A 23,141-nucleotide genomic window follows, 5' to 3' on the forward strand; every position below is an offset into this window, starting at 1 on the left:
GTCAGTGGGGCCTGATTCTGGGATTTAGGCACCTAAAGTGGCAGTTAGGTGCCTAAATCCTTTTGTGAATATATCCACATGTCTATACAATATTATTCTAGTCCAAATGGAATGAATAATGTTATCCGTTGTAATTGCTGTATGATATATTCAACAACAAAGTGCCCGCTTTTCAACTTGGGCATCTAAACTAGGTCCCTAAATCCCAGAGATGGAGAGTCAGATGTGCATTTAGGTGATCAAATGCCCACTTTAGGCAACTACGTAGAGATTTGGATATCTAATGTTTGTTCTCTTAGTGCCTTGATTCAATTGATTAATGGTGATTCTCTGAGGTGCTGTGTGTCCTCAGAGTCCACTAAAGTAAATGAATGTCATATATTATAAGAGGATCCTCAAAAGTTTGACAAGGAGATGGACTAAATACACTCAGCAGTGGTGTTCCGCTTTGATGTATATACCTCACTATATATTACTTCTAAGCACACAAGCCTGGATTTATCAGGCCAGAGCAGTGGCTGGTCTAACTCAGCATAGTTAATGGCTTTAGGTCCCTTTATATCAGCTAAGCATCTAGCTCATTATGTTTTCAATATTAAAATGGCTGCAAAACTGTTAATTATAACTTTTCTTGTTATGATAAAGTATAAAAAATTGAACGTCATAAATACACTCTTACTCTGCAATGGATCACCACCACATGCTGAGGGTCGCTGTTCAACCATGATTCCATAGCCTTGCAGATGGTGCACATCTTATCAAGGGGAGGTGCATGAAGGTCAGGCCAACCCACATCCATAATCTGGAATCAAGCAAAACCACTTCATTTTCCATTTACAAGGTACTCTTTAAATTATTACCATATACAATCCTATGCCAAAATGTGCTATGATGGTAAAGGTTCCTTCTATTTTCTAACAGAAAAATCTGTGCTTCACAGAACCATGGTGATATTTTATTATTTAAAATGTCTTTTTGTCATATAAGCAAAACATCTTTACAGACCTCCCAAAACAGCAGGGGGAGGAGAGATAAATAATAGTAATAATTATTATTATTAGCATACATGAGCTTTCCATGCAAGTATTAACAAATTTTATTCAACACTACAGCTGACTGAGATTTTTTTTCCAAAATATATTTTGATTAATCAAAACAAACTCTGTGTAGGAAAGGGTTGGCTTTGTGAAATTTCCCATTGAAAAAAATAAAACAATTGTCAAAATGTCCCACTTCAACATTTTCTAAACAAAAGTTCTGGAGTTTTTTTGGTTCAAAATTAGTTTTCATTTGGAAATTCACGTTCATAGTAAAAATAAAATAAAATAAAAGGTCAAAATAGAAGTCTTTAGAAATTATTGAAACAAAATGTTTTGATTAATCCAAACTTTTTTTTTTGGTGGTGGAGGGGTGAGGAGGAGGGGGTTGGTTTGTGAAAGTGTCAGACTTTTCATCTTGATTTGGGATAGGAAAAAATTTCAAAATCTTAAAATTTCCTGGGATAGGAAAACTGTTTCCTTCCCAGCTCTATTAATAACCTGTATTTCCTGCCTTTAAAGGAACTAGTTTTCTTTTGGTCAACTTCTCATCATTATCTGTGTATTTATCTTGTTCAAATTCCAAAAATAGTAAGCCAACTAAATCCTACGCATTCATTAACATGTGATAAAAACTGCCTGTGTGTTAAAAGATCAGACTTCAAATGTCTTAACTATGTTTTCTCAGCAGTAATCTGAACCCCTGCTAGGTCCAAACAATGTTGCTGCTGTGACTGTAGGTCTGTGATGGTATGGGCCAAGGGTGGCTGTTGAAAGTTGAAAGTTTGGCTGTTGAACCTGCCATAGTTCTTAAACATGGGAATGAGCTCAAGTCTCAGACATATAGTCAACCCCTTACACCTACCATCTCACTCCAAAGAAAATGTCATAACAAATGAGGATAAAAATGGGGGGTGAGGGGCTATGAGGAAGAACAAAGAAAATGCCAACAACGTTTGTTCTCCACATTGCCATTGTTCACAGATGCAATTGTGAAGAGAGGAAGGCAAATCCACAAAACATGAGGTTATGTTGAACTGTGAGTTCATCATTTTCAGTACATTAAGGTTTACATAGCAAAGGAGCATTATGTGGCCATAAATATTCCATGGGCACACACATAATGTAGACCTGACATTAAAACCACAGAAATCAATGGGAATCTTTTCATTGACTTCAATGGACTTTGGATCAAGGTCTTATGTGCAAAGCCAAAGAAAACAATGGAACCAACTTTGTAAAGCATAGCCCTGACATGCAAGAAGTCACAACACTCAAAATTAAAGGGGAGGAGTCTTTGGTTTTCTAAACTCTTCCTAAAATTGTCATTTCATTGTGTACATCAAAGCTTGTATAGTTTGAAAGCTCATGTAATTAAGTCTAGCAAGTGAGGTATGTTATGATCAAAACCAGTACCTTTGGGTTAAGCTTGGTAAGGTCATATCTTTTTTCAGAAATGTTTAACACCTGTTCAAGAAGAAAAAAAAAAGTATGAGATCTTGATGTTTAATTTCTTTTGTGGTAAATCACTGTATCCAAAATATGTTATAAGAAAGTTAAATGACAGGGGAGGGCCTTCAGATTTTTCAGTCACTTAAGATAACCAAATTATTAGCTGAAGTTAGATAGGTTTAGCATTTGCAGTATTTGGGGTATTTCCCATAGTAAATTCAGGAAAGTATAATGGGAAACTACATATGGTGAGGAAATGCCTACAATATGTAACAATTAAAATTTTTAAATTTATTATAGTCATTATATATACTGTAAAATTATATATAGTATTAGGCCTTATGCTTAGCAATCTTATTATACTACAAGAGTTTCTCTGATTCCTACATTGTGGGTTATTTTTTTGTTTGTTTGATTGGTTGGTCTTAAAGAATTGACCAAGATTTTAAAAAAAATGGGTGCCTAAAGACAGTTTCCTAAGTCCATTTTTAGGCACTTAAGTGCCTTGACTTTCAAAAATACTGAGCACCCAAAGAGATCTCATTAAAGTAAGTGGAAATCTTGGCCATATATTTTTCTTACCTTTATTTCAATATCAAAATATTTTCACGTAAGAGAAACTGTTAAGTTTAAAACTAGTTCAATTTATGTACCAGTTGATAGTGATTAAGAACCTAAAATCGTTGTTTTCTTGAGAATTATGCTGTTCCTATGTGTTGGTACAGTGCCTAGCACTTTTTAGGGAGTATAACATACATAAATAATAAAACTATTAATAACAATGTGCACTTTAATAGAATAAGTGTAAAACTTTGCTTATATACTATGAAATAATGTATGCATGTGCATTAATGAATGTGTCACTAATGATACATATATAATGTTCTTTTCTTCTGAAGGATTGTGTGTTGTATTTATATTTTGAAATTACTGATGAAAAATAGCACTTATTTAGGGTCAGGACTGTGGTTCTTTTGTTATGATGAAATCTGCATTTCTTTGTACTTGATATGATTTTTTTTATTTTGTAGGAAGTATAAGATTTATGATCCCTTAACTATTCATTTTCCTGGCTTTTAAGAGCTTGGGTATTTTAAGGATGTGATAGATAAGTACTTGTTGTGGAAAGAAATTGTCAGTGTAATTGCACTATGTACAAGCAATACATCAGCCCAATATTGTTTCTTTGGTCACTGAGAAGATTCATTGCTGACAAGGCTGTCAATATAAGACACCCTTTCTATTGGTTCTTTCTTTTCTCCCTAGATCCAGTGATTCCTGATTCATGTCTAGTTTTCAAATAATGGCAATTTCTTACACATTTTATTATTTCTGCCTTTGAAACATCCTTGTTGCATCAACCTGTCAAATCTATTAGTGTTTATAAAAACGTATTGTCATGGGACTGTACCAGACCACTGTACGTGAATTTGAAAATATCATTGAGGTTGCTGGGGGATAGTTACGAAAATCTACTTATGTTTGGAATTTTGTGATATCAGGTGATTTCATTGAGCTGACAAAGGGGGGCACACAAAAAGACACTTCACAGAAATTTTAAAAGTGCCATTTTTGAACTCTTTTAATTTTAAAAAAGTACTTTATTTTTTTAACCATTTTGGAACAAATTTTATGGATACAAAGTAGGGGCCAAATCAGCCTTAGCTAAGGAGACGCTATCAGCTCACCATAATAATTACAGATGTGCAGAGCTGGGACTAAAACCCCGGTCTTTGATCTCCAAGACACAAGTCTCTGCTACTTGAGCTAAAGAAAGAGGGCTGTAACTGTTAACTATAGAAGGACCTTCCCTATTCTTTCCAATATGCAACAACTGAATAGAGGACAACTTGCTCATGCAAACATACAATACTCCATCCTGGCCCCCATTGACATTAATGGCCAAAAATTCCCATTGGCACTAATGACAGCAGAATGGAGCCAATAACTCATAAAGAAATAAAAGGGAGGAAGACTGGGCTCAAAACTACTTTGCTTACATTTCTATGCATACAGGCTCTGTTACCATCTGTCTTGGATGGTTTAGACACAACAAATCCTGCATCTTGGCGGGGGGGTAGATTAGATGACGTTTGTGGTCCCTTTTAACTCTATGATTCTATGATACAAGAATGTGCTTACGCATGTGTTTAACTTTAAGCACATTAGTGCCCTCCATGACTTCACTGGGACTATTCACACACTTAAGTGTTTTGCTGGATTGGTGCCATAGCTTGAATGCAAATTTTCAAGGATATTAAACAATATAGAAAATTTGAAGGGGTTCAAAAAAGCCATTTTCGAAACAGAGGGAGACAAAGAAACCTTAGACAAAAGTGGTAATTTTATAATGGACTATAACTGCAAAATGGGTTGCCAAATTTTCTTCAGACTTTGCAAATACATTTTCCTTTATTTCCAGAGGAAATCTGGCAATTTTCCAACCAAACCAATACATTTCCCAAGCCAAAGTTATAGTAAGCCTAAACCAATGGGTAATTGTTGGCAACCTTAGCTATGGAGAGGTTATGGCCCTTTCCTAACACAAAATGGAATTAGTATAAATGTAACAGTGGGATTTTTTTTGTGATGTGAACACATCTAATAAGAGTTAGATAGCTGGACCAAGACCACCAGCCTATTTCACATATATCAAAATACAGCATCACATGACAATGACAGTTGATCTGGGCTGACTTTGAAACATTGACTTAGGTGAAATGCTTTTCAAAGCATTACAATTTTGTGTCAGAGAGACCCCTGGTTGTCTTACAGGAAAGTTGATGTGACCAAAGGTTCAGAATTGGTAGTACTGCAAGCACAGCCTGAGTCCAATCATTGCTATACAATGCAGTTGGGATAAATAAATGTGGTGTGAGTGAATGAATGCAGAGGGCTGGCGTTCTTGGGATGGACTAACAATGAAAGCTAGCTGCTGCAGTAATTTTACCCTCCTGAAGTTGTGGATTTATTCTAATAGTTTACACATGTCAACTAAAAATAACTTCAATTAACAGCAGAGATTTTGGCCCTGATTTATAAGCACAAAGAGAGAGACAGTGATACCACAGGGTTTAAATGTGCTAAGCAGAAAACACACACAGCATGAGAGAATAACAGTTTTGGTCATCATAAAAGATCATGCATGTGGAACCCATTAGAGGTTTGTCCGGGACCTTATATTTTTTAATAGAAAATAAGTAATGGGGAAAAAATGCATCTAAATCAAGTCAATGAAAGAGACAAAACACACTAACAGCAACCTTTATGTGCTGTTTCACAATCAATAGTGGAGCCAGTCAAAAGGGGCAGGGGGAGGGGTCAGAGATCATCAGAACCCAAGTTGCAGCTGCTAGAAAAATGCATTCCATAGTGAGGCATCTGGATCCTGTAAGAATGAGTTTTACTCAGTGAGAACTATCCCTACACTCTTTCTGTTGCAAATGAACATGATGCTCAATGAGTATACTGCCTTGCCGTCAACAAGAAGGTGGCTTGCATCTGTTTCCTTGTCTGACTGAATGTAGAATGCTGGGCAGCTGTCACTTGCACTGGTGTAAATGTGAACTAGATAGGCTTTGGTGGAGTTACATCCAATTTACATTGGTGTAAGTGAGCCTATATTGGGCTCTGTTATTAAGGATATCAGATCAGCCATTGTACAGCAAATAGGGGTAAAACTGAATTACACATAGCATATCCAAACAGGATTAATCTGCACTTACCAGGTAATTATCTCCATGTTTGGATTTGAGCATTCGGGTTACATCTTGCAGGTTGTGCACATATGTTTCCTCTGAACAGCTGGCAGGGAAGGATACAGCAATGATCCGCTCAGTGATGTAAGTCAGGTCAAGTTCATAGCCCTCCTCCATAATGTGATCAAAGTCTGCACTTCTGCGAAGAATCCAATGTGGCAGTTTGAGGAGCAGGGGAGAAGGGTGAGTGTGACAAGAAAATAGAAAGTTAATTAGCAGAAATTTTATCCTGGACTCATACTAGGGAATCAGTCAGTATTTATAGTTCCTGATATTTTCATAGAAATTGCGGTTCATAAACAGCTTATAAAACAAAATTTATTCAGGTCTTTAAGCAACTGGCAGCTGGCCAAAAGAGAGTTCATTACTGTGTCACCTATAAAATCCCAGGCATATATATGCAGTGTTATGGAAAGGTAGAAGAATGAATACAATTGAATTTATTCTATCTCCAACAGGAGAAAATCCAGGTGTTACAGACATACAGAGACTCATGGCTGCAATAATCTCTCGCTCTTTCTTTGGGGCATCACAAACACTGTCTTTAAGTGGTCTCTAAAATCACTCATGTATACAACATGATTAAATCTGCCCTAAGTTATACAGATATGAGTTTAGAAACTGCTTTAACTTCGAGAGAGTAAATGAAGTCAGAATTAGGTTTCGTCTCTCCAGTAGTTTGGCCTACAAGTACTTCTTCACTGTCATAAACCACTCATAGGAAACGATCCACATGTTTCTAATGAATAGAGTTAGAGGCACCCTTTTTGAATGCCATGTCCAAACAGGCTACAGAAAAAGCACTGGAGTTACAGTTGTTTTGTTCTTGCCATTTGTTTACTTTGAACATGGACCAGAAAGAACCATAGTAAAGAGTATGTAAAACGGTTAAAATAGCCTTTCCTTCTCCTCACTGCTTTGGCCCAGGTTAATCATGAAAAGGGTTGTTGCCATATAATGACTAGTTAGCAGCTGCAGCTAAATGATACTTAGGACTTGTTTAGAGATTTACATCTTCAACACATTAATCCTCTTCACATGCTCGTGAAGAACAGAGATGAATATCATTAACCCTCTTTTACCTATAGACTTGCTCAAGGCCACACTGCAAGTCAGGGGGAAGAAGGAGGACTAGAAGTCAGGAGTTCCTAGCTCCCTACCAGTATTCAGCCCAAGCGAACAGGTGCCCACACTATCAAACCTACCACCACAAAAGGGCACCCTTCTTGGGGGGAGGGATAGCTCAGTGGTTTGAGCATTGGCCTGCTAAACCCAGGGTTATGAGTTCAATCCTTAAGGGGGCCACTTAGAGCTCTAGGCCAAAAATTGGTCCTGCTAGTGAAGGCAGGAGACTGGACTTGATGACCTTTCAAAGTCCCTTCCAGTTCTAGGAGATTGGTATGTCTCCAATTATATATTTATTTATTTTTCTTGGCAGCATTTCAGTCAATAAGCTTTCTGGGACAGCTCTTCCTAAGTCTGTAAAGTGCCTAGCACATTTTAAATGCTACTGTGATGCAAATACTAGGCTGAGTATTTGCTGGCCTTAGGGTGGGTGCCTTTACTGGATTGGATTGAGGCACACTAGCAGAGTGGGATATAATCTTGGACTGCAGACCTGTGAGTAACCTGGTCTGGATAAACAAATTCTGTGCTGTCAGTCTGTCAACTTTACTTTTGGTGAAAGACATCCCTGTGCAAAGGCCCAGGACAAAGTCTATGCAGAACTTAACTCCCACTTGGGCCCTCTGTAAAGGGTGAATTTTACCCTTAAAGAAAACAATCTGCCTTTAGATCTGTGTAATTAAAGTTGTATTGAAGAAGCAGCATGAAAGATAAATGAGAACAATACGGTGCTTAAGGTGACTTGTGGTAGTTTTACCTGTAGGAAAATACTCAGCGTATCTGGTATTTTGCATATGTCCAGTAAAAGATCACTCTACAATCTTAACAAGAAAATGTTATGGCCTATGCCTTTCATAGGCAACAACTGGAATGTCTTTAAATATGACTTTAACCTGCCAAAGATGCAATGCATAGGAGCAATTAAAAACAGCACAACAGTTTTGTGCGATAATACAGCAAAACCATTAAAGAAATACTTACTGTGATACTTTGTCACAACAGAAAGATGAGCTTTTTGAAAAACTGCCGGAAGTCTGAAACAAACAAACCAACAGAGTGATCAGCTCAGTAATTTCCGTGGTACAACAAAATCAACATGGCTACTTTTTAATTTCACAAAATGAAGTTTCCCGCTATGAAAAAAATAAGAAAATTCTTTTGTAATAAACAAATCTCACTTGCAAATGGGAAATCCCATTGAAATTCGAAATTGGAATTCAGGTGCTTAGTCGCCTTATGATCCTTTGAAAATCCCAGCACAAAGGGCTAAGTGCATCTTGTATGGCTTCAACCAAAATGATACTTAAACTATTATGAGGCCCTCAAAAATGGTACAGCATCACCATGCTCCTCCTACTTTCCCAGCAATGATTTACAAGAGGACTCCCAATACATCTTCCTTCTATAGAAGCAAAATGAATTTATTCCTGTTTTGGATGCCTTTATTTTCATTACAGAACATGGTGCTCAATGACAGTCACAGAGGAAGGTGAATTTAAATCATAAGAGCTGCATAGTGTTAATGCATCTATCTTTAGAGATCTGCCTGGACAACCCAACCACAAATTCACACAATACTCCTCCATCACCAGAATGATAAACTACAGTAATAATGGGATCAAACAATGCTGCCCCCCCCACCCCGCTTTCTAGTCCATTGCCAAAATATGTCATAATATGATTTGAAGCCTGTTTTGACCATAATTTCAAACATAACGGAAATGTACTATGTACTAAACATTACCAGGGCATGTCATAATCCTTACACAAACCCTTATTACTTCACACAAGTTGCTCCCCTCTGAAAATGAAGGCTTGTTTGCCTTACACATTCAGAATCTCTGGTAGGGCTTAAATTGTTGCAGAAAGATTAGAGGAGTTTAAAGACTTGAAGTTTGGATTTCTATTTCTGGGGTGCTAGAGCCACAGTTTTGGTACGAGCCCATTGATTGCAAAGATATTTCCTTGTTATCAATTGTTTCATGGAAGGGATGATATGAGCAAGAGGAATATGTTATGAATAACTCCCTTATAATTGTTACATACATGTAATATGTATAAATTAATTTAAAATAAAGTGGTCTTAATCAAATTTGCTTTGCAGGAAAATCCACACCTTGAGAGATGGCCCCTTCATTTGTAATAATATAATAGTTATACTGACTAGGTACTAAAGTGTCAAATTATACTTCTAAGTTAAAAATTATTTGTTAACATACAATAATTATGAAATAAGAATATATGGAACAGTTCAGACTTTGTCCTGCCCTTATATGCATGTGAGCTTGGGATAAAGTATATGAATCACTAATAAATATGTACAAAGCAGGGGTTTCTCACCGATCTCCTGCCTTTGATTTGCATGTATAGTACAGAAGAGTGCACTATAAACCTGTGAGTCAGGATACAGACGGGAATTCAGATCACCTGAGCCAATATAACTTTTGTATGCCCAGTACTCGTGAATAGATTGATTTATGCTAGGATGGGTTTGTGGCTGTAGGATCTTTTATAGAAGAAAAAGACAAAGAAAGAGTTTTGAGACACCATTCCTCAGTTCAAGTGCATCACATAACAAAAGCAGGTAACTTCCAACACACACCCAAATATACATAACTGGCATGTGTCTTTTCCAGAATTCCTAGTGATGAGCTGCTTTGAAGAATTTTAAACAAGTCTGAATAGTAGCGTACTGTGTATCTCTCATACACATTGACACTTGGGACCTGATTCTCTGAGATGCTGAATGCAACCTGTGATGTACTGAACATTCACACTTTCCACTATCTTCAGTGGTGAGAGCTGAGACAGTTTAGCGCACTGCAGGCCGCTCTCAATCCCTTTCAGAATCGACCTTTTAACACAGATATTCTCAATTAATGAGTGTTTTGAAAGTGCCTAGTACACAGTGGCTGCTGCCATATGGAAATGATAAATAATCATAATAATAGAATCCCTGCCCGCAATCAGTCTTTCAAGTAGAGGAGACATTAGCTGAATGTACACTGAGCACCTTACTGAGTGTTTCTGCCAATTTTGGTAAATGTAATAGCTAGTCTCACTTAAATATGAATGGTCAGTTAGTTATGGTTTCATTTCTCTGTATGGGGTTTCCTTTGCTAAGAAGGAAGTGATACAATGAAACTTTATTCCACTTATTTGTAGCATATAAACTGGACATTAAGATAGCTCTCACAATAAAACAAACAAACAAACAAAAAATCCCATTAGGGACATCTGTACTTAATTGCATGCATGCTATCAAGCTGAAAAGCAGTTTATTCCTTTCTGCAGCATGCACCGTATTGGCAGTTTGTGCCAATTTCCATAATTTAACAGCTGGAATTGCTTAATATGTACATTTTCAGTGCAGTTTGCAAAATTCTCTCCAAGTACCTATAATGTAGTTTATTTTTTTTTAATCTGACTGACTCTCTGTTTAAAGCAAAAGCTTTTAAAGTCCTTAAATTTGGTCTGGGTATCATGTTTTATTGCACAATATAAGGAATTGTGATACCGTATAAGCTGTCATGGTGGATACATAAACATAAGAAATTGTGAAAACTCCCCACATTCCCCTGAATTGTCAGGCAGAGATTCCAAAAGAGATTTCAGTTCACCATGTGAAACTTTCCATCATTTTAATATGGTGGACAGCATGTGATAAATTGCTCTTATCCATTTACAATGTCAAGGTCACCATGTACATTACATGTTGACTCTTTATAGTCAATGATTTGTTTGAAGATGGCAAGGAGCCAGGGAAATACCCCCACATCCCTATACGCCCTGTAACGTATCTTTTCCTCCAGCATTATTCCCTGATACAATCATTTCTGAGCCAAGCAATGAACCTTTCCCTCACGTTTCTATTTTTCCTACGGTCTGATATGCTAAATATATTATGACACACTGCATACATTGTTCCACAACTCTGAGACATTTTTGTGGCTACCTTATTTCCTGGGATTTCACAAATTAATCTCTGTAATACAGAACCTCAAGAGCTATCCTGAATTTCAAAATACCACGAGGGCAAGATATTTATCAAATGGTATGGCAGGCAAAGCATACATCTTGGAAAATGTGCTATTGTGCTCAGACACTGATGAAATGCACAGATTTGTCAAGTTTTGTAGGAATATGGACCACACAATCTGACACCAAGTAGATAAGGATGTCTTACTAATCTGATTTCTTGACAACAGATGTTCTGCAAAACCAGCACTGCTGTACTATACCCTCTGACCAAATCTGGACTGAGCAGCCAATTAAACAAAGCACTTGAACTTATTAAACAGATTTCTTTCTTTTTAAAAAATCTTTCTTTTTATTGTTTGTATATAAAATATAAACACAATGAAACAAAACCTATATAAATACATGCTTAAGATGGAAATACCCTATAAATAACAAAATTCAGTGTTTATTATTTGTTAAACCTGGAAAAAAACCAAACCAAAAACGAACAAACAAACCTGAACCCATAAAGGTCATGCAGGGCATCAATTGTTGAAGTGACTAAACAGATAAATAAGTGAGAACATAACCTATGAGTACTGGGGACTAATATATACACTAAACTGCAAACTTATGCAAGAGTTTCATATATGACAGACATCTTCATATTTTTTCCAAGCATTTCTATTAGACTAGGTCATTGATTCCATTAATACAGTAGTAGAGAGTTCACTAAGCCAATCTGTGTATGAGGGAGAAATTGTAGATTTTCTCAAAATAACTTCTGTGCACTAAATTAGTTACTGCAATCCATTTCTGAATGTTAACTGGTAATACCAACTCATTCAGCATCACCAACATACACAAGGTTGGAGAAGGAAAAATAGCAACAGAACGTTTTTGAGAGAGCACTGAATATGGTATTCCAGAACACATGCATTTTTTGACACGTATAGAGGATGTGTGAAAGGTTGGCATAGGGCTGTTTGCATTTCCAGCATTCACTGTGTGTTGCTAATCTAGCCTTAATATGCTGGAGTCCAGTAATACCTGTTTATTATCTTGTTCTGGAAGAATCACAAGGATAAAGAACTTGAAGCATCTTTCACATTAAGTCAGATATCCTCCCAGGCTTCTGTTGTGATAGTAAGGTTAACTTCTCTTTCCCATTTTTGTCTGAGATTCAGATTGGGAGGGTAATGCAAAGTATTAAGCCACCTATAAATAATTCCTACAAAGTGACTTTTGTTTCCATATTTCTTAATATGTTCTTCTAGAGGTGAGAGAGTTGAAACAGACCAATTGTTTCCTACCCTTGCATGAATTCTTGAGCATAGCTTCTGAAAAAAGGAACTGAGAGACTGCAGTAACTGATATTTGTTGCACATGTAATCGAGGGAGGCCAGTCTATAATCTTATATTATATCTTTAATTTTTGTTAATCCTTTTTCTGTCTTAAATGTGGTGTTTGCCTTGATCTTGATGCACAGGTACATAGGGGTACAAGAAGAGCAGGGGCGGCTCCAGGCCCCAGCATGCCAAGGGCGTGCTTGGGGCGGCAAGCCGCGGGGGGCGCTCTGCCGGTGCCGCGAGGGTGGCAGGCAGGCCGCTTGCGGCGGCTTGACTGCGGAGGGTCCGCTGGTCCCGCGGCTTCGGCAGACCTCCCGCAGGCAAGCCGCGGAAGGCAGCCTGCCTGCCGTGCTTGGGCCGGCAAAATTCCTAGAGCCACCCCTGAAGAAGAGAATTAGTAAGATCAGTAGCTATAATCATCTTAATGTATTTCATCTTGTAGGTACAAAGATTGGATTTTTTCCTTAAGGGTGTGGGTAGCCTCTTAAGGTATATAACAGAAAAGAGGGAACCAAATGGTTTAGAAAAGTTTGTTTCTATCTCAAACCAGGCCAGTGTGTATACAGAGCTACTGGAGGAGAACCATTTTCTTCAGCATTGCACAGTGGGAAAGTATCAAACCAACAAAGCACCCAGTAAATGTTAGGGCTCCGACAAATCCACAGGTGCAGAGCTTGACTGACCACCAGTAAGTCTATTTTCATTGGACATTGAATGCAAACAATGGGATACGTTAACACTGCTGGGACAGACAAAGGAAAATGCTCTGTAGCCTTATTATGAAATCTGACTGTGCACCATCATTCAGGAGGTTCCCAGAGCCTAGGATATTGGTCTAAGTCAAGGGTTCTCTAACTGGGCGTTGGGACCCATCAAAGGGTCGCAAGGTTATTACATGAGGAGTCGCGAGCTGTCAGCCTCCACCCCAAACCCTGCTTTGCCTGCAGCATTTATAATGATGTTAAATATATAAAAAAGTGTTTTTAATTTATAAGGGGGGGGTCACACTCAGAGGCTTGCTAAGTGAAAGGGGTCACCACTACAAAAGTTTGAGAACTGATAAAAGAGAACTGGATAAATTCATGGTGGTTAAGTCCATAAATGGCTATTAGCTAGGATGGGTAAGAATGGTGTCCCTAGTCTCTGTTTGTCAGAGGATGGAGATGGATGGCAGGAGAAAGATCACTTGATCATTGCCTGTTAGGTTCACTCCCTCTGGGGCACCCGGCATTGGCCACTGTCGGTAGACAGGATACTGGGCTAGATGGACCTCTGGTCTGACCCGGTACAGCCGTTCTTATGTTCTTAACCATCTTAAATTAGGACACATTTGGAATGCTAGATAATATAAATACAAATCTGGCAACCCTATTTGTAAGGATCTTGTGTGACAAGCGAAACTGTTTTTTATCCCATAAAATCGTACGATAAGCCTATTTATTCTAGCAAAGAGCAAGGGAGAGAACTTTAAAAGCAATAGGCTATTGGGTAGATGTTAATTTTGGCTATTGGGTAGGTCATTCTTGGGTAGATGTTAATTTTGGCTATTTCTATTCTCCCTAGAAATGACAGAGGGAGGAGATGCCACCTCTCCACATCCTTGGAAATGTCTTTTAATATATAGTCCATATTCATAGAAGCAATTTTTGGAAGATTAGGACAAATTTTAACACCTAAATAAGTTATTTCCTTGCATATTTGAAATGGAAAACACTGAAGCTGAGAAGAATCTGGCCTTTGATATATATCCATTGCTTGTGATTTCTGAAACAGTTTTCAATGTCAAAAGTTACAGCATATTATTAACATCCTTTGGTTTGATTTTGTCATAAATAAGTTGATACTCAGACAATCCTAGCAAGCAGAAATCTTGCACCAGTTCAGATGACTGCAACAGTGGAGTCATGTCATACATACAGAAGACGGTACGCTTTTCAAGAAGGTTTACAGAGTGGAAGTTGAAGGAAACAGTGAGCTTGGAAGATGCAATTTTGAAGTATTTAAGAAGCCTAAATCTTCTCATACTGACTCCTGCCAATGGAAGAAAACATGCACAGGCCCACTGAAGATGGAAGTCTATTCTATATGCCATCACGGCTATGTTCCAGCCAGGTGAATCTGTTGGTGCTGCTGGAGCTACAGAATTTATGAAAGATACCTCTCTCCATTTTCAGATTAGGCACACAGTTCTACTCTATGGTTTTGTATTGACTGAAGTTACTTCTGGCTTACATTGTTGTGGAGATTCTTCTTTTTATTCAGGAAAAGAATCAGGCTATATGTCTAATTCAGCAGCACAGGAGAGCACAGCCTAGTAGTTTACAAAACATGAGGGAAAAATAGCAGAGAATAAGGCTACCCAAAAAGGTAAAACTGCCAGGGAGGGTGGGTTAGATTGTCACGTTATGACCTGCTGTGAGCAACAGGCAGCACATACTTGTGCTGTCCCAGGAACAGCCCAGGAAGCACTGTGGAGCTCTGAGTCACAGTGTGTCTCCCAGCAGTTTTCTGGAAGAAGTAAACTGTGCTGGGTGCATACCCAGTGCAGTGTATGCCATATGGTATGCTTGCACAGCTATGATGGCTAGTGTGTTAGAGAGATGGAGTCAATACTCTGTGGCAACACCTGAGTGTTGTGAAATGGTGGCTTTGTTGAGCCTGCTTCCCATTGACACTACAGTCTGTGGTACAGGTAGACTATACAAGAATGTAAGTGGGCCCCTTAGTCTTCTGCACTTTCTTTCTATAGCTGCCTTGGGCTAGTAACAATCAAGGCTTATAGTTGAATAAACCATGCCCTATTTCCTGTCGTCAGCCTCCACTCTGCTCAGCCTCCAGCAGATGTTTTGAATGACAGTTACAGTAGCAGTGAATTGAACCACCATCCAAATTACACCTCTAGCATGCTTACTTACCTCAGAGGCCACATTCAACGGTCCTGAAGCTCCATGCGAGTCCACAAAGTTTTCTTAGGGATCAATTTTGCCCTGGGTGAATTCATCTGAATCATTTCACCAACCTTTAAAGTAGAGCCCTGCACAGATACAAAATTTGTCTCTATCCGATCTGCAATCCACAAACATGGTCCGCAGCTACAAAGCAGATATCTGCAGATTTGCAGGGCTCTAGAAATAAAATTTGGATCCACATCTGCGATCTGCAAACATGGTCCACAGATGCAGATCTCCACAGATTTAAATTATATATCCACAGTTGCAGGGCTCTACAGAGTTGACAAATCAAGCCCAGTGTGCAATTAAGAGCTGGTCTAATGGCTTCTGATGACCAAGTAAAACTAAGCATTAGGGCAACACGCAAAGTCAGAAACATGAATTAGGGTGAGACGTGTTAATGCACCAGGCTTGCAACACTGGAGACTGGATCATAAATGAAAAACAGTTTGGTGGTCTCATCCCATCCCAGCAGGCTCTGGCACTAAACTCTCACACAGTGTAGAAATGTCTGCTGAAAAGCAGCTTAGCATTCAAAAATGACGAGTACTGAGCTGTCTGGAGAGCACTGTATGAGTAAGCTTGCATAGAACATTCATGAACTGTGCCTGGCTTAGACAGTGTTGGTTAAGGGTCCTTAACTCCAGCATTCTCTCCCTAAGATTGTACCTACCTTGGATCTCTTAACCTTCAGGGCATGTCAAAGGGCTCAACTATTTTCCTGGACTTTGGCTGAAGGGATGTGCTATGAGGGATATGGAATAATTTAATGAGGGGAAACTATTCTTGTATGAGAGGTTAATTAGATAAGCAATGTTTGAGAAATTAGGTCATATTAAGGAAGGTCTTTCTATTTTTGGATAAAAATACTTTAATTCTGTATATTTTTAATGGTGGTATAAACACCTAGAATTCTGACTAGATACTTTAAAAAAAACACATTTAAGGTAATAAATATAAAATTAAAGATATTTTACACAATTTATAACTAACCTATGGAATTCACCGCCACATGATTTTATGAGGCAAAAAAACAAACAAAAAACAACTCCACAATTGACTAGACATTTATATGAATATGAACAGAGTCTGTCATAGAACTAGTTAGAAAAAATATTCTAAAGATTGTCACAATCTTTGTATTTCCAAGCCCACGCTGATCACCGTGGTCAGGAAGAAATTCTCTATCTCTTTCTATGACATCATACTGTAGCTTGTACATACCGCTGGAGGCTACTGAGTAAGACAGGACAATGAATTACAATGACTACTAGTCTGTTCCATTATGGTGACTTTCTATGTTAGCAGCGGCTTTCAGAAGCTACAGAGCAACACATGTTCAAATGTCTTGTGTCAGGACTAAACTTTGAATAATCTTCTGGTCTCCCTCGTTTCAGAATTATCCCTAATGAAAAAAAGGAGAGTTTTCTGCTTACTAGATACATGATAACACTGTCAATTTTGTATCTATTCCTGCAATAATTTTTTTTTAAACCACTTAACATGACTCTTTGGGAGCTGGCTTCCTGGAGAACATGAATTTATAGCTATTTCTTCTGTAAGTAGCAAGTTATTGCTTTGGCTGTACATTTTTATTTTGGTTCTGTACAAAACTGTAAAAAAAAAAAGTCTTGTTTTCTCATTCACTGTAACAGTAAGTGTTCCCAGTACAGTTAGGTCTTCTATCCATAAAGTGCACTGGAGCTGAAGCACTTTCTGTCAGGAATTTAAAAACAACAACAAAAAGGTAAGCAGCAAGCTTTTGCTGCTATCAGGGGCCTCGACAGCTATGACAACCGAAAGCAGAAACATCCAAAGTCCATGTTTAAATAAGAAGGATGAGCCACGGGTGATTTTTATTTCATGATTATTTTACAGCCATGAATTTTCTGTACTATTTACAATACAATGCATATTCTCAAAGCTTGATTCTGCAATGTCTCAGTGCAGAAAACTCACAGCGAAATCAGTGAGTTTTGCAGGATCAGGCCCTTAGTGAGTAGTCTAGGATTCAGATGAGACTCAGTTTTGCCAGTGAATAAGAGCAGGCTGAGACCCCAGGGAACATACTGAGTTTGGTTCTTCAAAGCTGAATTCCTTACATGCAAAATGAAATTTTCTTTTATATATTTCTCATCACCACATCTCTAGAACAGATATGTTATGGTCTTTAGAATCACTAAGTTGCCAAACTTAACAAATAGTTACATTGAAAGGTTTATTTAATTTGATTCACAAAAATAGAAAAATGTACATAGAGTTTTGAATAATGTTTCCCATTTATAGGAACAAGCAAACATTTATTTTAAACAGCAAATGCATTTCCAGGGGAGGCTACTTTTGAGGATGGTAGTCAAACCATGTCTATTAATATTGTAGAGGGCAGGCATAATTGGGCAAATGGCAAGTTTGCAATTTCAAAATAAAACATTTAATACAAAATGCTCTGGTCTTTGTATTCTTCTAAGGTTACTGGGAAGTAGTTGGGCAGGAAGGATGGTCTAGTGTAAGGTTCTCAAACTTCATTGCACCACGGCCCCCTTCTGATAACAAAAATTACTACATGATCCCAGGAGTGGGAGCAGAAGCCTGAGCCTGCCTTAGCCCTGCCGCCCTGGGTGGAGAGGCCAAAGCCCAAGTCCAAGTCTCACCACTCCAGGCTGGAGGGCCAAAGTCAAAACCCAAGGGCTTCAGCCCCAGCAAGTCTAACACTAGCCTTGGTGACCCCATTAAAACGGGTTCATGACCTACTTGGGGGTTCTCACCCACAGTTTGAGAACCGTTGGTCTAGTGGTTAGGGCGCTAGGGAGACCTGGGGTCAGTTCTCAGCTCAACCACAGCCTGTCTGTGGGACTTTGTTTAAGACCCTTAACCTACCCCATGCCTCAGTTCCCCATCTGTTAAATGAGGATAGTATGTCCCTACCTCATAGGGGTGATTCTAAAGATAAAATCTATTCATGAGCGAGGTGTTCAGGTATTACAGCGATGTAGGCCATCTAAGTACCTTGATAGATTTGCAAGTACAATAGTGACAGGACAAATAAAGGTCCCATGCCTGCCCCTTGCTTTTTTTGGTAGTTCTTATTATTTCAATATTATTATTATAAAGTGCTCCTCTCTTGTAAGCTGACAGGGAGGTAACAAGCTCTAAGAACCACAGGTGAACGGAACAGTTTTTGATATTGTCCTAACAACTAGTGAAAGTACCTTGAAAGCATGATATAAAAAACACAGACCTAAAATACATATTCAATCACAACAAGATTTAAAAAAATTAAATAAAACAAAATCAAGAAGTTTCACCGTAACACATCTAGCCTACAGAAATGAAATGGCATCTCCTTTTTTTATAAAAACAAGTGTTACAACATTCAGACAATCAAGTAATCTGGATGGCTGGCCAGACTTAGGTGCTTGCTATAATAGCCATTGATATGAGGTAAGTTCAGGGCCGGTGCAACCACTAGGCAAACTAGGTGGCCGCCTAGGGCGCCAAGTGGTTGGGGGTGCCAAAAAGCACGCTCAGGGGAGGCGGTGGAGTGGAGGTGAGCTGAGGCGCAGGGGGGTGAGGGGAGGACTGCCTGCAGCAAGTAACGGGGGGGCGTGCGCTCTAATTCTCCTCCCCTCCCAGGCTTGCTGCGCCAAATGGCTAATTGGCGCCACAAGCCTGGGAGGTGGGAGAAGTGGAGCGGGACCAGCGTGCTCAGGGGAGAAGGCGGAGCGGAGGTGAGCTGGGGTGGGGAGCTGCCACAGGGAGAGGCGCCGCAGGGCTGGGAGCTGCCGCAGGGGGGGCTCCCTGCCTCTTCCCTATGGCCCCCACCCCTGCTCTGCCGCACTCCGCCTCTTCCTGCCCCTGCTCCGCCCCAGCCCCGCCCCCACTCCCCTGAAGACTGCAGCCAGGCCCGACCCTGCACTCACCACATGGTAAGTGGAGCGAACCGGCCCCAGCCTGGTCCGCTCCCCTGGCTCCCAGCTGCGCTGCCGGCGAGTGTTGGGGGGCTGTTCCCCGCTCCCTCCTCTCCCCAAGCCTGGGAGCCAGAGGAGCAGAGCAGGCTGGGGCCCCAGGCCTCCACGAGGGGGATTGGGGGGGGCTGGCTCCAGGCCTCCGTGGGGGGACAGGGGGGTGGCTACTTCCTGCAGGAAGTGGAGTGACCCAGCCACAGCCTGCTCTGCTCCCCTAGCTCCCAGGCTTGGGGTGAGGGGGGAACCACCTCCCCGCACTCGCCGGCAGCGTGGCTGGAAGCCAGGGGAGTGGAGCAGGCTGGGGCCGGGTCACTCCACTTCCCACAGGAAGTGGCCTGTCCCCCTCCCCCCTGTTCCCCACGGAGGTCTTGGGTCACTCCCCATCCCATGGAGGCCTGGGGCAGGGCCCCACACAGCCTCCCCGTGGAGGCCTGAGGCCAGCCCCCACAGGGGGGCTGTGAAGGGCACCAAAATAGCTAGGGACGGCCCTGGATCCCCGGGCCAGAGGAGGGGGCGCAAGGTGGAAGTTTCGCCTAGGGCGCGAAATATCCTTGCACCAGCCCTGGGTAAGTTGCTTCAACAAGAGATAGCTGCACTCATGTGTCTCCTGCTACAGCAGGGTCTGGCAGCTGCTCAGACACTAATCAACAGCAGAAATAGCAAGGGGAAGTTTAAAAAGTCACAACTGGGGAGTCACTGCAAGTGATATGCAGTCAAATTTTCAAAGTGCTCAGCTCCCCTTTAGGCACCAAAATGAAGCGGTCTGAATTTCAGACGGGCTCAGCACCCAGCAGCCCCTATTGTTGTTAAATGGGAACTGCAGTGTGCCTAGGACTTTTGAAAATTACCTAAATGAAAGGTGCCTAAATGAAAGATGAGCTCTTCTGAAAATCTAGCCTGGGTCCCTAATTAAGAGATTTAGTCACTACTGCTGCCAATCTCTTTACTTAAAGGGAGAACCTGACAATGTCATCAACTACTGTATTTTCTCGTGAATGCTATCGGAAAAGTTGCAAGTCCATTTTCACTACCAGTTCCCCAATACTTATTTCTGCACACTCATTACTGCCAATTTAATTTCTGTTTCAGTTGAGGGTTTTAAAGTTTGAATAAAACTTATTCAGCCATAGCTGTCAGGTGAGTAAGACAAAAAGCCATAATTGTGATGTGTCCAATTTTTAAAAACATGTTAAGAATTTCTGCAGAATGCAAAAATAACTCAAAGCAGCTGAACTTTATGGTCATATTTGAAAAAAATATTTTAAAATAAAGTCAAGACATTAAAATGGTCTTTTGTGCACAAGAATTAAAAACATTGTTACACTATTGCCTGTGTTATTGCTGTTGAGTTGCATAATTCCACAATACCAAACCTGGATATTTTCATGGGTCTACACAGCAAAAAATCTGCTTTTTTTTGTACAAGAAATTAAATTAAAAAACTCTAATCTCATGTTGCATTATGGGCCATAGATTTTTAAAAGGCTTTGATTTGTAGGCCTGCAACCAACTACAAGCAATTGTGAATGTAAACAGCAGTATTTATAGGTTCAACTCCCAGGTTACAGGTGCGACTATAGAGGCCAGGTTGAGGCCCCTTTAAAGATTTTGCTCATAACAGCTGTACATTCAAAATAAAAATTAGAAGTCAGAAAGTGGAAAGTTACCCACAATCCTCATAGTAATGTCAGCCACCTTGCACATCCCAATTTCAATTACTTGTTAGGCAGGTCAGTGTCTTTTACAATATGTGCAGCTGGTTTTCATGTTTAGTGCATTGTTTTGGGGAGCCCTGGAAGAATTCAACATTATTCTGTCATCTAGTTTTCAAACATGAGGCCTTCTCAACCCCCCTGCTTCATTCTCACACACACTCTCACATGTATTTTGGCCAAGGAGACCTGGATAGGATTCGCTCCCTTAGGAGTTAGTCCAGACTACATTGGTGAAGTTCAGTTTTGAGAGACATTGTTAACCTGTCCCTCTTTCCTTCTGTCTGTGTAGCATCCTCGTCCCAGGTAGAGGGGATGTCATTTCCCTGTGCTCCCAGCATTTTTTGTTTTAATTCTTTGTTAATTTTTGAGCTCATGCATACAAAAGGAACTGTTCACAGACAAGTATAGCGTATGCAAGCAATGTGCTCAGTCAACATTCCTAATGTACTTCCATCGTAACTTGCAGGACCAGTCCTTAGGCTTCTCCTGAGCAGAGACTGACAATGACAAAGGTCCTAAAGAGAGTCTTTGATTATTTGCCAGGAAGGAATGTGCATCTCCCCTTACTACACAACATCCATGCAAAACCAGAGAACCCATATAAATATACAGTCTAAATCCCCACTACAACTCAGTCCAACAAAAGAGAAGTGCAAATATTCACCAAACAATGTGAAGATACACTCAGCCACTTGTCTCAACCCACATCACAGGAAGACAGACTACAAAGAGAATAACTAAGATACCAGGAGATTCAATCCAGACATAAAACAAAACTGCAACAAGATTCTCCGGCACCACAGTATTGCCAGATGATTGCTGGGGGAACTAGACAAGCACAAGCTGCAATCTCCAAAGCTCTTGAGAAGAAAACCAACAGTCACATGGACAATTTGCTATCCCAAGGCAGACCAAACATTGGGTCTATGCTGGCTTCCGTTATCAGGGTTCCCAGAATCTCTCCCTCACTTGAGGCCTGAGAAGTGTCAGGAATACTCCAAAAGTGACCATAGCTGGGGTGGCAAGTGCTGATTCAGCACATTCCCATTGGCTTCCATGGAATCCTTCCTCACAGGCACAGTGGGACTCTATGGTGCAGGAAAGAGCCATTCCTGCACCAATAGGGGGTAAATTCAGGCAAACTCTTCTATAAACGCTGACAATATCATTTTAAAAACACTCTGCACTTGGCTCTCCATGGCAGCCAAGGAAAGTGCTGACAGGCTCCCCAATTCTTAGCCACCAAGCCTCAGCGTAAGTGAAAGCTGCTGCTTTAAAGGGGCAACTTTCATTTATGCCACTTGTGGAAGGTCCCTCAGTGACATCATGCCAGTTGAGAGCCTTGCACAGTGGTGGTGGAGCTGGCACAGGAGGTGGCATAGCTGCCTCTGCCAGCCTTACTCTGGCCAGAAATTCCCCTGCACAGGAAAAATTCATGACGGGAGCTCTCTGGCTGGTTTAAATACACTTTGCACTGCACAAGCAGAATCCAGCCCTCTTATACCCTCTGGCCAAAAGACTAAACTTTTGCTAGTAAACAATTCTGCTCTCAGATCTGCACTGATGTTCGTGGAAGTTCTGCACAAGTGTAGAGAGCAGAGTCGCAGAGCAAATCTGAGCACAAAATGCTGCTACTGGATTTAGATGTGATCATGTTAAGTAGCATGTTAGGAGTTATCAAGCTAGTCAGCTATTTGAAACCAAACACATTATCAGGGTGAATTAAACAGTGCTATCTGAGGCTCCAGTTGTTGTAGAGTTCTTGTTATTACTCCAGAGGTTATAGGCAGCTTCCTGAATACTTACTATCCACAGGCAACCTAATTCA

General features: G+C 40.2%; 1 protein-coding gene across 10 annotated transcripts in view; it reads right to left on the reverse strand.

The window, feature by feature from the left end:
* TNS3 (tensin 3) overlaps positions 1-23,141 on the reverse strand; it is a 350,809-nt gene that overhangs the window by 157,110 nt on the left and 170,558 nt on the right. For 9 of the 10 annotated variants that reach the window (XM_039523944.1, XM_039523943.1, XM_039523948.1 and 6 more), the window contains 4 exons: positions 8,354-8,406; positions 6,215-6,386; positions 2,454-2,504; positions 680-802 (listed from right to left, as the gene is read on the reverse strand). In XM_039523944.1, coding sequence (XP_039379878.1) covers positions 680-802; positions 2,454-2,504; positions 6,215-6,386; positions 8,354-8,406 — 399 coding nt within the window. The remainder of the gene's footprint in view (positions 1-679; positions 803-2,453; positions 2,505-6,214; positions 6,387-8,353; positions 8,407-23,141) is intronic. The other variant, XM_039523942.1, reaches the window with a different exon arrangement.

The sequence above is a fragment of the Mauremys reevesii genome, linkage group 2 (assembly GCF_016161935.1).
Source record: "Mauremys reevesii isolate NIE-2019 linkage group 2, ASM1616193v1, whole genome shotgun sequence".
NCBI lineage: Eukaryota > Metazoa > Chordata > Testudines > Geoemydidae > Mauremys > Mauremys reevesii.